General features: G+C 48.6%; 1 protein-coding gene across 1 annotated transcript in view; it reads left to right on the top strand.

The window, feature by feature from the left end:
* Positions 1 to 17,169, top strand: part of LOC144806663 (putative splicing factor YJU2B) — a gene marked incomplete at its 3' end in the record, with an annotated part of 177,337 nt that overhangs the window by 8,575 nt on the left and 151,593 nt on the right. The window contains exons 3-5 of the mRNA XM_078672983.1: positions 3,158 to 3,211; positions 15,197 to 15,279; positions 16,940 to 16,995. Coding sequence (XP_078529109.1) covers positions 3,158 to 3,211; positions 15,197 to 15,279; positions 16,940 to 16,995 — 193 coding nt within the window. The remainder of the gene's footprint in view (positions 1 to 3,157; positions 3,212 to 15,196; positions 15,280 to 16,939; positions 16,996 to 17,169) is intronic.

Raw genomic sequence — 17,169 nt, 5'->3', positions numbered from 1 at the left:
CTATATCTGGACACATATATACCTATAAGTCACTCCTATGGCAGGCCTTAACAATCCTGGAGGCAGAGTGCTTGGTTCTATGTGAGATGGTGCTCTAGCATGAGCTGAGCCTGTCTGCCGAGGTCGGAACCATTTCCGTGCAGCTGTTCTAGTGATACTGCCATACCATATACTCTTAAGCGCATTATAATCCTCGCGGTTAATGCTAACTTTGGTTTGGCTTTATCAAAACATGTCGTGTTTGGTGTCATACATTTTGGAATACTACCCCCTCGCCAGTTCTGGCGACGGGGGTAGCATTCCACCCTTCTAGAGGGAGAAGACATGTTACTTTACTTTACTGAAAACGCGGTTAATCCTAACCAGAGCCCCAGCATCACAAAATGGATGCTGCTGCCACAGACACGAGTCTGGCCTCTTGCTGCTGACCGAAACTTGGCAGAGGATGCTTGATCAAAGGATCTCCTGTCACAGGGAGATGTCACACCACCCCAGACAGGAGATAGTGGATTGTAGCAGGGAGGGTTGAAAGAAACTAGACACTGCCTGGGGCACACAAGGTGTCCCTGGGCAGATTCCAGTCCTGGCGGCAAACTGGACAAAGGAAAGGGGTGTAACCACCCCCTTCCCAGGTCCCACCCATAGGAGGGACCTAGCAGGTAATCCAGCCCCCAGATTTGGAATATAGGTGGGAGCAGTGCCAATGCACATCAGATTATCCTGACTGAAACTTATGAAACAAAACTCTGGACCCTTCGACATCCTACTCGACGTAGAAGACTGAAGAATCTCCCTTGTGGTCAAGGAGTGACCACCCTGTGCAAACAGGCACCATCCAGCACCTCGACGTTTGCTTTGTTGCAGTTCCTACCAGAACTCGAGCGACAGAGATCGACAGGACCCAGCGTGCCTGCCTTCTAACAGCCCGATCCACAGTCCCTGCAAAGCTGAGACCCGTGGAGGCGACCTGAAGCGTGGGAGTGGCCATCTTGGAAGAACTACGAAGCGCTGACCGTGCAGCATCCATCCGAGGCTCCCTCGAAGCTGTGCATTGGAGTTTGAGAAGCTCCAGCCCCGAGCAGCTTTTGCACCGAAGCTCACCCCTCCACACTCCAGGACATCCTCGGTGCCCCAGAGTCCACGTGGCAGCGGAGACAAGGCTCCCGACATCAACCTGATTGCGCCCGACATCGCCTGGTTCCTTCCTGGTTCCTTCCTGGTCACTGGCTAGTGACCCAGACTCTGTCCCCTCTGCTTTTAGGTACCCAACATCTTCGATTCCCCCCTTGGATCGCACCGGACACTTCTCTTCTGGACGCCTGCAGCATCTTCATCTCCATCTCCAGGCACCTTAGATCTTCGTGACGAAACCCGACACATCTTCGCACCTGTGCACCCGCTTCCTGTGGGTGAGGTAACTCTTGAACATCGGTGCTCCTGTAGTGGTTTACACCTCTAGTGTCTAAGTCTAAAGTTTTGTCCTTCTAGTCCAGTCGGAAGACTCTTAAAACTGTAACTCGATAACTTTTACGCACCATTGACTTTGCATTGGTGCATGCATGTGCTTCCTGCACTGCACCCGAATCCCGCGGGCTACTCCCGTCCTAACTGCTCTTAGTCCAGTGTAGTCCAAGCGATTCCCAAGGCCCTAGGCCTTACCCTGATCGATTAGTGATTGTTATTGATATATGGTTTGAGTGGCCACCGGCCTCGTCCATAACTGTGCAACTTGTATATGTTATATTGTGCTTTTGTTTAAACGCTTTTGCTTCATTGCTCATAAAGAGTAGTGGGGATTATTCTGAGAATAAATACATATATTTTTATAATATATAACTTGTGTGGTGTCCTTTCATTTGATATTACAGGATTGCATATGGTAAAACAGCTGGCTTCACATGTCCTCTTGAGTTAAGCCTTTAGGCTGCTTAGTCCATGCTACCACTAGGATAGCTTGTCTTTAAGGTTGACTTACAACCACCACCATAAGGGATTGTTTGGACTGATACAGGGTGCCCACAGAACTGTGGACATCATACATCAGGCCAACTTCTCACACGGATTGATTTGTCCTTCGTGCTGGGTCCTTTAGATTATCACCCTTGAAGTTGTTTCTTTTGTTGGTATATTTGATAGGGTGAAGGTGGATCCTTCCATTATGGGAGAGACCACCTTGTCTGACTCTAGTGCTGATTTACGATTGCCTGTAGGGAGGAGCATAAGTCTGTTTTTTCTGATGAAGTGGCAAATTACATTCATAACCGCTTCAGCTCTAGATTTTGTGGCACGTAATGTGGGGCTTCCGAGATAACTTCTTGTACATCTGGCTGTAGCGTTATGTAAATGTAATCCTCCCTTAGCCAGTCTCACCTAGATAAATGTAAATGTAGTTGAGCTTATATAGCGCACAGCTACCCGCAGTGGGTTTCCCGGCGCTTGCTTAGGGAACCCTTCCTGGTATTCCCCTGTGAGATAGCAGGGTATCCACAAGGTGAAAGTCAGGCATCCCGCCGCGAGGGGCCGTTGTGGAGATTAAGCAAGCTATTGCCCAGAGTCGCAGAGTGTGAACCCGTGAGTCGAGGGGGCACCGGGGCGAGAATTATCGAGTCCGTGGAATTTTTAGCCCAAGACCCGCCGAGGCGGGGAATTGAACCCTGGTCCAGGACCGATCTCAGCTTCCGGGTCTGCTGCCTCTAACCCCTGAGCCACACTTCTCCATAAACTTCCACAATGTTCACACAGGTTGAGTGTCAGCCAAATACATGAAGTTTGGCTTGGATGTGTTGATTGTTTCCTCTCAGGAAGTTATTACAACCTGAGGTTGAGCTTCGAGAGTCAAATTCGCTTTCAGCTTGACTCAGTCCAATATTATCTATTCAATCTGCCTTCATTTTATTGGCATGTGAAATATTCAAACTCCGAATCTGAAACTAGGCGAGAAGATGTAAAACCATGCATTTGTTTGGAAGTCGAATAAGAAAAGAATACGTGGGACATGATAGACACTGCTTTTACACCATGATTTTTTTCTACATTGTACTCATACACTAAAAACTTTAATCAAACCCATCTTGTGTTATATTTATGCAATTTTATGTTAAACAGGGATGTAATGAACTTTGAATGCTGATAATTCATTTTACTTTTTTATTTTCAGGGTGAAAGAAAAGGGGTCAATAAATACTACCCTCCAGATTTTGATCCTGCAAAGGTAAGAGTGTGTGGTTATTGGAGTCTGGAAATTCGCTTTTTTTGTGCGACACACTTGGTAGCAATTGGCATCTTGACTGACAGAAAAGTATCAAATGGTTCATTTAACTGATTGTGAAGGACTGCACTGGTAGAATGGGTTGCTAAAGTATCTTCGCATGAAAGAGTGCTTGTATTTTCATGTGCAATCAACATTCTTCAGTTCCACCGTTTAATCGTTTGCTACCCAGTTTAGAGTGCTCTGATCCCATAGGGAAATCTCCAACCTTTAAGAATTCATGGAATTATTTCACTAATTAGGCATCCAAAATCCTGGATGTTGAAACAGAATTGCGACATATTGAAAGTCTGGCCTGATGTTGCTTAATAGTCTCTTTGGCGGTGAAGTAGTTTCACAGTGAACTGCCCTCATTCTGAAATCCTAACCCTTGAGTAGGTAAATGTAAATTGATACTTGTATAGCGCACTACTCACCCGCAAGGGTCTCAAGGCGCTTGTACGAATAACGCTGTGGAACCCATCCTGGCTTTCCCTGTGAGGTGTCCACTCCTGGGCACCCCCAAGGTGGAGGCCAGGCATCCTTAGCGTTGTGGGGGCCGTTGTGGAGATTAAGCAAGCTATTGCCCAGAGTTGCAGAGTGGGGCTCCATGATTGGAATAGGCACCGAGGCGAGAATTATCAGGTCCGTGGAATTTTGAGCCCAAGACCCGCCGAGGCAGGGAATTGAAGGGTCTGCCGCTCTAACCATTGAGCCACTCTTCTCCACCTCACCTCCACTATCATGCAATAGTTTTTCTATGGATGGTTAACTTTCCATTTGACCTGGTGATAAAGCTTGATAGGCCCTTGGAAAGGAAGGTCATTTTCACATCAGCGTATCGGTGAATGTGGGGATGCGTGTCCATTTTTTAGGGTGATCATTAAGATGCTCCATTTTTTAGCGGGAGTTCTCTTTTTATAGAAATCTATCAATCTGTGTTCTACCCTTGCTTATTTTAAGATTAAATAACATTTACAGTGGTAGGCATTTATTGGGTTGTATTTTACTGTGAGAGTACTATATCATTTCTTCGTATTAATGAGATCTTTGTTGCTTGTCATAAGACCTGAAAAGCTCTGCCTCTCGCCAGATCTTGAAGCACTTTTTAAAATACAGATATCTGAAATTAAGGTTCCTTGTAAGTTCCAGTTTTTGGAAGAAAAGCAATTGTGTAGCCTGTACGCAGAAAGTAATGGCTAAACATAATGTTTTTTTAAATTAAAGAAGTTACAAACATTAAAAAAAAGTGCCTACTATTTTCACAATCCTCTTTTCAAAGAAAAAAATGAAAGAATAAAACACGAATGTATGCAGCAGTCTGCAGGGGCTGTAGATCTTCCTGCCTTGTCTATTGTGGTCTATCAGAGAAGTGTAAATAAATGACCAGAAGACCATGAAAGACGGGGATATAGTACGCCAACATTGGAGACAGGAGGAAGCTTTTGCACAGCATCGACTGTAAAGGTGCTTGGTGGCCATATTGTGTTAAAACGTTGCATGGTGGGAGTCTGGTGTGAAGTGGAGGTCAGTGGCTGTTCACCATGAAAACTGCACGTGGTATCGCACCTGCGTAAAACGGCGAATGTTGGCACTGGCGTTTGGAAATTTCCTTGGTGAAAGTCCAGTGCAAAAAGTTGTTTGTTGGCTGTAGTGTGTGAAAAGCGTTTTTCAGTACACTACTATGGTGTGAAAAGTCACTTTGTGGTAGAAAGTTGCTTTATGCTAGTAGACTGCGAAAAAGCACTTTGTGGTAGAAAGGTGTCAAGGCGCTGTGTCATAGCAGGGTGTGAAAACGTGTTAGTAGGACTTCCATTGTGAAAAGGCCCTTGGTGTTAGCGTAATGCTATTTGAGCCCAGCGGGAAAGTGACGTGGCCCTGCCAATAAAATGGTCCGGGTGCACGTGCTTGTGGCCAGTTACTGCACCCAATCTCCTGGTGTCTGTCTGTCATTCACGTCATGCGGGCCTGAGGCCCGACACCACATTGGCGACGAGGCATGTAGCTTATCCCACATGCCCGCTGCTCGGTGCTTCCTCGCCCCCCCATGACCCCATGAGGAAGTACTGAGCCACCGCCGTGACGGTGGTGAGGGTTGAGCTCAGCATCGCGACGCGGCCCTGCCTTGAAGGTGTGAGTCACAGAGACAGGCTGTCTCCTACTCACATCGCCCTGGCAAATGGAGGAGTGGACGAGCACCCCCCGGAGCGGCTGCCTGAACGCCAAGGAAAGCGTGAGTCTCCCCACCATGCTCCTAGAATGGCCTCCACCACACTCAGGCAATCGCCGCTGCAAGTAAAGAGCCTTGCGATTCTCACTGTGCAGCGACCGAAAGCGCACCTGCCACCCCCGAGCAAAGCACTGCTCTGCCGACTGCGCTCCCTGCGTCCGCAGCACAAAAAAGGGAGGCGCCGCAACGACACCGGTGTGCACACCCCCAGCCACTGCCCACAGCCACAGACAAGCACGACGGCACCGGTGCAGTGCATGATGAGGCGCGGCCTGCGGATGTAACGTGCACGGCCTGCAGTTGCTCCACAGCACACTCCAGCACAGCCCTTGACAACGGCTGGCACCGAAGGGAAGGTGGCGAGTGTCCCCGTGCCTCCTCCATCTGCGAGGCACCAGCGACCGCACTGGAGCGAAGCGGCGCCCAATGCACACATTGTGTGTGAGAGCGAGAAGGCCGTCACCCGCCAGCCTGGTGCACACCCAGACAGCGAGGAAGATAACTGAGGCTGCTTTTCACCCGGTGTCAAACCTGCATCTGTGTGAGCCAGGACACAGAGAAATATATTGCAGCACGACCTGTGCTCAAGGCACCTCCATCGCTTCCAGCAAGCCGCCCAGCCCATGTGCACCGCCCCTACTGTTCCCCCCTACTTTCCTCCAGCGATCAACATAGTCCGGAGGCAGGCGTGCGGCCGTGGGTTCTATTTGCCAGCAAGTGTCTGGGCCCAGCGCTGGATGCCACCACCGAACAGCCTCAAGCTCCAGCAGCTGATTTAGAGAAGCGTGGCAAACCAGCGGTCTTCAGGAGTTACCCGCAAGCAAACTCCAGCCCGGGTAGCCTGCCTTCGAGAGGGGGAACTGCTGCAATGCACAGTATGAGCACCAGCCGCGCCATCTAGTGGTCGAACGTAGCACAGCACCACAAGTCCCAGGCTTCAGCTTCTGCCCAGGCGCGGTCCGTAGCTGCCGAAAGACTGCAACCAAAAAAAGCATTTACAATGCGATGGTCTCGGCATTATTAAAGGTAGAGCTATTGGCATTGCTCATGACATTATTATTATTATTTTTTGTAAATCATAAATAAATGGCATTGTCATTTACATTGCCAATAGCTTAATCGTTAAAAAAAAGGCATTGTCATTTACAATGCCAATAGCTTAATCGCTAAACAAAAACAATTTCAAGCTATGTTTAGACCTGGGTTTTACTCTGTCTTAAATTAAGCAAAGCCTCTTTTGTCTGGTACATATCAATTGTTCTTTTTCGCAAACAAACATTCAATAGATAATTTCATCCAAATCAAAGTACATTTTCTATTCAGAAGATTCAAAAACTGGCCAGAAAGGTGGCACAATAACATAACAAAATTGTAGGAAACATTCACTTTGAATGTGTGCTGTGTTCCCATATATATGAAAAGCAAAAGCATCAAGGGGTGGTAAGGACACTACTTAGCACATCCTCACACCCTTCGAAGCCAAGGTTTAAGGGATCTGCTGGAATCCAAGTTGTTTCAGTGACACCCACTTCTCGCCTTTTCCCTTCAGCCTACCCACCCCCTTAGTTTGTCCTGGGATGGCCCGAAGGTTCCTCTCCAGTGATAGATCCTACAAAGAACCCCATCCACCACTAATGATGACCCCGCAGAGGAGGGAAAGGCTACATTTTGTGGAGCGATTGTACTTCCTCTAACAGTCTCAACTCCAGAAGCTACACAAAGTATGGGTAAAGCGAAATAAACTTTTGAAGAGGTGGCAAAGGCAACATTTCAAAACAGGCCTGGTGAGGGGGAAAAGAGAACTACTCAACCCATCAAGTGTTTGTGCTCGTGCTGGCAGACAATCTCCATTCTACGAACCTTGGGCTGCAATACGAGGAAACCAGAAGGATTACTCACGCTAAAGAGCTAGCCAGGCTTAAGGGTGACACACGGAGCAACCCCACCCAACATGCAGCACTCATTAGCATCCACAGTCTGTACACATGTATTCCAAGCCCTGGTGGCATGGTGACATGAGATCCCCAAAAGGGTTTACACCCCTGAAGGTGGACATACAATAACAGTCTTCACAGCCTTCTCCGAGATGAGTTAAGGTTTGAAAGGATGGAGTAGATTGTGCAAACACTGGTGATAGAGGATACTGCATGCAGATTAGCCAGTTCATTCTAAAATAGCAAAGACAAGCTGGTCTATAATATTCATTGATGAAACTGGAAGGGCCATTGGTGAAAGTTACTTGGCCACTGAGCATTAGTAAAACTGAACGGACACAGCACACTGGTAAAATGGGCAAAGTCGCTGTGCACTGGAAGAATTCCAAGGGCCATTTTGATGGACATGCCAAGTTTGAGCACCTGTCGGTTTAAAGTCTGTTTATTACATAAAGATGTAACCGGTGACATAAACAGGCATGCACTGGTTAAACTGAAACAGGTTACGTTTGAACGTGTAACTGCTCCTAAAATGGTGAAACTGAGAGATGGGGATAAAGAGCATGAACTGATGAAACGGAAGGTTGCACACAATAGTCAAACTTGGGTTGAGCTACAACAGGCTCTGGTGATTCGAAGAAAAACAGAACACTGGTGAAAAAGAGTACCGCGGTTTTGCTTGCTTGTATAAACCTTACAGGGCACACACAGGCGTGTACAGCGTAGTGAAGTCAGATACAGGAAAAACATTGGAGACAGTGGGAAAAGTAGGCAGAACAACATGAAAATGACAGTTAAGAAACACAGAATCGCTGGTTCTAACACATTCATTCTGCTCTACTACAGACATCAGACACACCACTGATGATATTACCTTATTTGAGCAATTAGCAATTTTTAAAGCGCAATACAATACTGCAAATTACACACAGCACAAGCCAAGAGCAGCTGCAAGCTGTAACGGGAAAGAGGCGAAGAACAGGAGAAGAAGCTAGCCACGTACCTTTCCCCAGCAAGTCCTTCAGCTGCGCATCCTTGAGTGTGGTGCTGTTGAGCCGGTTACTGGACACACTCCTCTGCTCTGGGGAGGGGTGTGCGCGCCCGTGAGCCCCATCAGCCTCGGCCAGCCGGGGGTCTGGCCTCAGGGGGCCGGCTGGCCGCGGGCTGCAGGCGCGGGGGCTCCTTCCTCGTTCCGCGGGCCCCGGCCTCAGCACTCCAGGGTCTCCCGGAAATGAGCCGCCATGGGCGAGGAGGGGCGCAGGCGGTTTATTTATCCTCAGCTGAAGCGCAGCCCTATTCCAGATCCCAGACAATCAAAACTAACAGGGGGGAATAAAAGTGACGCAGGAACGAGCTGAGAGATGACAACTCCAGTTGAATTATCCATTCAAACCCATACTGTCAACAAGTCCAAGCGGGAAAAAACGAAGTGTGGGGAGGAGGCAAGACTCTCCCGGCCAAACGTTCTCCTCGGCTCCGACCCGTCCTGGCGGCCACTCCAGATTACTGCGTTGTTTCCCCGACCTAGCACGTCTTTTCGGATGTCAACTGTAAACAAGAAAAAAAAAATGGCTCCGCAAAGCTCCGACATTTTCGCGATTCGGGGACGTGTTTTTTGTTGAGTGACGGATGACGTCACAGATAGAAAGAACGCAAAAAACACGCCCCCGAATTGGGAAAAGACGGGGCTTAATGGGAGTGACGCCCCTCTCCTCCAATGGCTGGCCTCCATTTAGGAAGCCAGCCAATGGAGAAGAGGGGCGGGCTAGTGCCCCACTCTAGGAGACATTAATTCTCTGACCAAGACTGCGCAAGCGCAGCCTACGGTCCTCGACCTAACTAGTGTGCGCCCGTGGGAAAGTCTGTGGTCCCGCCCCAGACAAGGCAGTAAGAAGAATGTAGCTTTTTGAACACTGACTGGAGTCTGTGGTGCACTCCTGCTGCTTGCCCCCCTCTCAGGAAAGTGAATGTTCTGCCACCATCCTTTTGCAACAAAGCTGGGATCAAGGAGCGCCCTCTAAGTGCCAGGAGGCCACTGCAACTTGCACCACACTTTGCCCCTGACAGTCCTGCCAATGCCAGTGCTGACAAGTCTGATAATTCTTACTATTTTAGACCTTCAAAGCTACAAGAATGGCTTGAGTAGCAGGTAATAGAAATTTCTAATGTTAATTGAATTAATAATTACCTGTTATGGTAATCTCTAAATTAGGCAGACAGCGCCACCTTGCAGCAGACTGTCACAAGCACTGATGTTGACAAGTTAGTGCCAGTTTCAAATTAAGCACTGATTGTGGGGGCAGGTGTTCAGCATAGGTCTTCCCCACTTGGCCCAGTTGCCCTTCCTCCGTCAGTGCCTGTTACTAATGTTCGTCTGAGTTCAGGAGGTGGGGAGTCTTAGAAGGAAGTTATTCATCAAAACTAATACCATCATCTGTGAGAATGTACTGCTTTGTGAGGTAATTTCCGGTTTCAGCAATTCACATAATTGGTGGATTAAAATGGGTGTGAAGGATCTGAAAATGTTTATATTACATGCATGTGCAAGTGGATGCCGAGGTCTTCCCATGGCTCGCTAGCATGGTTCCTTATTTCGCAGGACAAAAATTACTCCCTAGGGGCCCAAAACCGGCCCCCACCCTAGTGGCATACCGGGGAAACACCTGGTGCCCGCTATGGCCAGTCCTGCCTTGGCTGTGGGGATTGTTCCCTAAAGATACTGTGCTCAGGTAGGGGGGTTTTGGTCTGCAGCCGACAGTGCACTGCCTCATCCTTCCCTGCCTGTACATCCAACTTAGGGAGGCATCCATAACCAGCACAACGTGAGCAGGGCACTGCCTGTACATCCAACATAGGGAGGCATCCATAACCAGCACAACGTGAGCAGGGCACACTTCCCAGCAGTTTATTTACAAACGGTGCAGAGCAGAGGTGGAAAGTGCAAGGCCTGATAAAACAGGAATGTAGTCAGTAAACTTGTGCGCATTGACTTGGACCGAGTAACTCAACATAATGAGAAAAAGTCAATACTGAGAACTGGACACACTCCAAAAGCAATGCCTTTGAGAGAACTTGGAAGCACTCCGTGATTAACTAGTTCCAACACTCCCCCAGCGGGAACTCTGTACATACACCGGGTGACTGACAAACGCCCCCACCGCCTGCACAGGGTGCTGAGTAAAGCAAGCAGCAAACAATTGTGGCTGTCACGGTAGGTCTTACTCACCGGATGGAGACCAACACAACATGACATGGCAGCAGTGCTGTGTGTCTCAACGTGTGCCAGGGACTGCCCCTGATCTCACCCGGTTACTAAGCATCCCATAATGCACCCCTCCTGATGCGTTCCTGGCAGACCACCTTCTGAGAAAGCACAACAGAGTAAACCTCACCAATTAACAGCTCATTTTCCTTCAAGAACGTATTTGCGTAAGGGCTGAGAAACCACGTGTGGCTTTGATGGGATCTTCGGGTGCGCAAGTGAGTCAGCATAGCTCCGTTTAAAATGGCCATTGTCACATGCAAAGCATGACGAGGACAGGCCATATTTGATTTGAACAAAAGGTGCACAAGTTCTAATCTGCGTTTACAGCCTGCATTTTTTCAGGGGAATAGCTATCAACGGTGCATCAGGTGCAGTGGCACTGGGGAGAGGGGGGCAAAAGAATAAAGGGGCCCAGTGAACCCCAATTTTTACTCTATTGAGGGGAATCGTTATCAATGGTGCCGACGGCGCGATGGTAGGGGGGGAGTCTAAGGGGGTCTAGTGAACACGATTATTGGTGTACTTTACTGCATGATCAGCTATCAGGCCCCATTTTCCTTGCTCCGGCTAGTGCCCAAGTGCACACTTGCAGCGCTAGTGCATATGTTATCGCTTTTTGGCAGTGCTTTGAATGAGCAGGGACCGAGTCCCTAATTTGAACAGGGGAGGACCTGCACTGCTCAGCAGGGCCGCAATACTTTTAAAGAGCTTGAACCGCCCCCTGCTCCTTAGCAAACAGGTGCTGCTCTGGGATAAGGAGTGCCTGCCCGTCTAGGTTCCCACTTCCTGCACGCCTTCGAATCCTGTGCCCGAAATGTGGATTTACTGCCAGAAAGAAATATCACACCCCATGCCACCCACGTGCTGTATATATCAATTGTATTGGGCTACGTGCCTCGAAGCAGACGCGCAGGGAGGAGGCGCTGTACAAATAAGGGGAAATAAACGTGAATTTCCCAAAACAAAATACTTTCTGAGACTGATGAGCAAGTGGAAAGAATAGCTCACTCTCTTGTGAGGACTTTCCGGGTACGGCGTGTGCGGGAGGGACAGGGTGGCCTCGGCACTGGGCGGAGGCGGCGCGTGGAGTTTCGGTGGCGCGAGGCGGGCGAGTCCCGGCGCGTGGGCTCGGCGCGAGCACTCTGGATCATTCCTGAATAACTTGATTGGCAGGGCGGAAAAGGCCACCACACCTTGGCGTGCGCGCGCCCCTTGCACGGAGTCTTCTAAAATCAGATTTATTTATAAGGAGAAATAGGTGTTTATGATCTGGCCCGAAACATTAAAACGCGTGGTTGTTTTCGTTCGTTTGGAGTGAAACTGGTGCACGGTGCAAAACAAGAAAAAAATGGCAGCCGCAAGCATCCGAAAATTTCGGATTCGGGGGCGTGTTTTTGGCGTTGTGAGTGACGGATGACGTCACAGGGCGAAAGAACGCCAAAACACGCCCCCGAATTTGAAAGAGACGGGGCTTTATTGGAGTGACTCCTCTCTCCTCCAATGGCTGGCCTCCGTTTAGGAAGCCAGCCAATGGAGGAGAGAGGCGGGTTCAAGCCCCCATACTGAAAGTCACTCCAAATCATTAAATCTCCTCCCGGAGACTGCGCAAGCGCAGCCTTCGGTCCTCGACCTAAAAAGTGAAAGGGATCTTTTCCTGAGACAGCCCAACAAACTTCACCGGCCCGGCTCACACGGCCTGCAAGGACCACCGTCAACATCGCCACCTCGCTGCCCTCTTCACCACACCGGCACCCTCGGCACGCTGCGAGGCGGTTAGCATAGTAAAGAAAAGAGGTACAGAGACATGTAACCATGATGGGGTGCGACACAGGTTGTACCCCTACATAAGTGATACCTATCGGCCCTCACTGCTGCCACCAATACAACTAGGATCACAGCACTCAGGCACACTAAGCAAAGACAGGCCAGAGTTGCACTGCAGGCCCCTGGTGGCCATATGTCACCACTGCAGGAAGGCTGATGACCATTTGACTCACGCTCTGGTGCTAGCAAGCTCATGATGCACCCCCATGACCTCGCCAGAAGCAATTCATGCAGAGCGACCCACAACAAGGCCTGTGATGCCAACACTCACAGCCCCTGGTAAAAGAGAGCTGCTGTGACGTGGCCTGCAAGAAACGACTGCTGTGGCATCCTAATGAACATTCCTGCAGGGCACACAGTAGTTTTGCCACCTAGCAAGTATCAAGTGACAGCCTCCGCTGCAGTGGAAAACCGAGACAGCTAGAAGTGCACAGGATACTCTCCAGTGGTCACCTGCAGCCACAGCCACATGACTCTCTCCTGCAATGACCACACCAGGTCACAAACGAGAAACCCACAAACACACACCCCAGGAATGAACGGAGATCACCGTAAGCTAGGTAAAGGGGCACGCCAAGCCCCAGAAGACGACACCCTACAGAAGATCCAAGAGCGAGAAGTTTGAGAAGTGCGACACAACTCCCAGAAGCTCGTCAGCACAAGCAAATGCCCAAAAGAGAGAGACCTCTCCAAAGAGAAGAAGTGATGCTGGAGACAGCAAAGAGAGTTTCTACACCTCTATGGCCCCAGCGAAGCCCCGCAGTGGGCCGAAGACAACCTTCCCTCACACTGCCTCATGATGTAGTCGTCGGTGACCCAAGATAGGCAAAAGAGGATTTGCACACTGCACGTGGCAAGCCGCCACAGCAAGAGATGCTCCGACAACCAGCGGATGTCACATCGCGCAGCAAACAAGGAGCCCGTCATGCAAAGTGACCAGTCCGGACGAGCACACCGGAAGAAAGGCAGAAGCCGGTGCCACAACAGCGCCGCCTCGAAGAAAGAAAAGAGTGACAGGCCTGTCACACTGAGAACCGGATGAACACAGGTGGGCTGAACAGACCACCAAAGGGAGAAGACCGAGGACTCACACAGCAAGCCAAGAGCACATCCTGACATGCCAGACAGCCACCAAGGCGGATGGACTTCCCTGGATACAGCCTCATGGGAGAACCGAACATAAGTCGCAGCAAGCGCAAACCGAGTCTCATCACAACGCTTCCCCAGGTGAGCGTCAATCAGCGTCCCTGGATACAGCCTCACGGGGGAACCGAACATAACCCAGACGACCGTCCGACCCAGAGTGTCAGCAGTCTAAGTCAAACGGCATCCATGCTCCTGTTTGCAGATGCCACGGGTGAAGATCAGCACTGAGTGTCCGCCCACGCACCGCCTCAAAATGGAGTCGGCAGTAGCCCCAAGACAGGCAAGACAGGATTTGTACACTCTACTTGGCAAGCCGCCACCGAAGATCAACCTCAGCCAGGCAGAGACACTGGGCTGCTTGGTCCCTCATGACACCCGACTCTCCCAGCAAGTCACCACCATCTGTCATCCTGACTCACCACATGGCTGGCAACCGCCATCACGCTAGCCTTCAGCACATGCGTCAAACACCATTACCAGAGTACAGATGGACTGGAGTCCTACACCGTTGCCACACCAGCCGACCAAAGAAATCAGAAGCTACCTGTGAACCTGGCCTACACCTGAAACGCGGCAGCGAGAGCAAGTCTTGGCCACGACTCATCCACTCGTGCGGGTTGTGCCTGCGACTAAGTAACGGCTCCTCGGCGGTCCTGCAGCTGCCCCCAGTTGGCACACAAGCGACCACACCGCAGCCCTCCTGCAGTCCCGCAGCATCCCCGACAACGGGCCTCCCCAGGCGGGAGAGCGAGAAGAGACATTGCCCCACCAATAGGTTACCAGTTACAGCCAAGCAGTTCAACAGAGAAAGTCGATCCGGCAATACCTCTGAATTCTCACCATGGACTCCATCCATGTTCATGACGCATCCCACTATAAGGAACTGTTAGAACTTACCACAGACCATCACCGACGTCAGCAAAGTGGAACCCATGCAAGACAGCTAGACATGTCGTCATCAGTGAACTGACGATATGCAGCGGACGTCTCCAAGCCAGGGGTCGTTTCTTTAACCCCTCAGGTTAAACTACGGGTGCCCGCCGAGATGGTCCTGCTGCAAGCAAAGTCACCAGCTCATGTCTGACGTCTTCCTGCCACCTGACACAGAAGACTGATGGACCATGTGGTGTTTGGTTAACTGTTTGTTTTGTCCGCACAGGTTGGACTAACGTTTTGTTTGTTCCTCAATAAAGTTGGGGAGGAATGTTGTGTCCTGCTGGACACGTTCTACTGTTCAGCAGGAAGCTGTACTCCCAGCCTCTCCCTTGAGGGCTGGACACACATGCACCCCCACACCCATTAATCACGGTTGTCATGAGTGACGTGCCCCGCCAATAAAAGGGCCCAGGTGCACGTGCTTGTGGCCAGTTACTGCACCCAATCTCCTGGTGTCCGTCTCAGTCATTCGCGTCATGCGGGCCTGAGGCACTAATCTGAGCAAGCACTGTGTGTGTGTGTGTGTGTGTGTGTGTGTGTGTGTGTATATCTATCAAGTCACGTGATTGTGTTGTATGTTCTTGGAAGTAATATATCTGTATTTATTTTTACAGCATGGATCTCTCAACAGATATAAGAACAGTCACCCTCTCCGTGAGAGAGCACGCAAGCTCTCTCAGGGCATTCTTATCATCAGGTAAGATGTCATTCCTACACTCACTTCAGGTACACAAAAAGAAAGGCCTTTTCCTCTATCTTCATGGTGGCAGTGTCCGAGCTTTTCTGTGCTCCCCTGAGAGAATGAGTAACATTATTTACAACATCAGTCAATGTTCGGTTCATGTTATGGATGAAGTCACCTGTTTCCTTTACTGGTATCCTGAATGTGTCATTAGGAAACCATGTCAGCAGGCCTTTAGTCTACAGTGTTTAGTATGAGTGTTTGTAATCGTTCTTTGAGTGACTGATTCAAATTTAGAACATTTCTTCTATACCAGCAGTGAAGGTAAACAAATTAATCCATCTGATTAAAAATGTTTTTTGTACTGACACTGTCCAATTTAAAATCCTTACATAAAAAAGTAAATAAATATAGTACCTACCTAATAATATCAGCCGTAGTGTTATTACTGAAAATGTAGCTTCAGATCGATCTTCTGGCCAAGTGTACACTAAAATGGAAAATATTTTCTGGTACCAAAGTTTTAAGGGTATTTTTACTAACTTTAGCCCTGAGGAGTCAACAAGAATTTCAAGATTTCCGAAACTGATGTCAAACCTTTATTTTGACAGTGACACTCTTCGTGCATGTTATATGAGGCAGGTCTGTCACTTTAATTTCTTAAATGTAGAATTTTATGACTGTATATTATTTAACTTAAACGTCTATGACTAATTGAGAAAATAACCTCTCACACCTCAAATAAATTACAAGTTGATCTACAGACTTGTAATGGTGCTCATTATTCAAATTGTATTGTCCATTTTGCATTATGTTAGGCAACTCGGTGTTGGAATTCACGTCTGAGCAGGGAAGCCCTAGTGTAGATGGTCTTTAACCAAATGTCCCCTCTTTTGCAATATATTTGTTAGACCGGTGTTCTAGGTTTACAGTTAGCCTAATTTCTAAATTAATCCTCCAACATAAGGCAGCCAGCGAATACCTCCGGGAGATAGATATTATTCAATGTTACCCAGAGTGGCAATATACCTTCCCACAAAGTCTTTTCCACTCTCGCCTTTACTACGCATCCTCTACTACGCATCCTCTACTATACAGATGCATTAATGACACATGCCGTAACAGTGCATGCCTTTAACCATCGGAAGCACAGGTAAGGTATGTGTCTTTGTGTGTGTATTTTAAATAACAATAGGTAAAGGGAGGTACTTTTAGGGTTCAGGGGTGGGTAGTGGTAAAGGGAGCTAAGAGTAAATTTAGGGGTGAATAGTGCTAAAGGAATGTAATGGTAATTTCAGGGTTCAGGGCTGTGTGGGGATAAAGGGTTTCCCACAAAACAGGAAAAAAGTGTTCTTTAAAAACATGTACATATTAAATTATACTTACCTTACATATACTTACCATGTGTGGTAAATGGAAAGGATGATTTCATTATCCCTTATAAAAGGAGTCCCTTGCATAAGGAATAGGCTTCAGACCTTGCACAATAGTTTTTTTTGCCTGTTATTCTGCAAACTATAAATATAATACTATTAACGATATGATATGATGACCCTGCCTTGGTTGCTGGTCATGCTAGCAGGTGCTGTCTTCAAATACCTCTGAATCCTAGTCAGCAGTCTGTTATCTGGATCTGGTACAACAAGCATGAGTTACATCTCTCTTTATCCTACAGATTTGAGATGCCATATAACATCTGGTGTGATGGCTGCAAGAATCACATTGGCATGGGTAAGTGTGGTACTTTATGCCTTTTTCAGCCTATCAGTGGATAATAAGAGGCCATTACATGTATGCTTTGTGTCACACTTGACTCTTACGCTCTGGCCTTCTTTGTTATTCCGATTTTCTATTTCTCACTGTTAGAAATGGGATTTCTGGTTGCCAAGGCATTCGCTTAAGCCA

The sequence above is a fragment of the Lissotriton helveticus genome, unplaced genomic scaffold (assembly GCF_964261635.1).
Source record: "Lissotriton helveticus unplaced genomic scaffold, aLisHel1.1 SCAFFOLD_390, whole genome shotgun sequence".
NCBI classification, from domain to species: Eukaryota; Metazoa; Chordata; class Amphibia; order Caudata; family Salamandridae; genus Lissotriton; species Lissotriton helveticus.
Note: the sequence above shows the minus strand (reverse complement) of the source record. Positions and strands in the feature narration are given on the sequence as shown.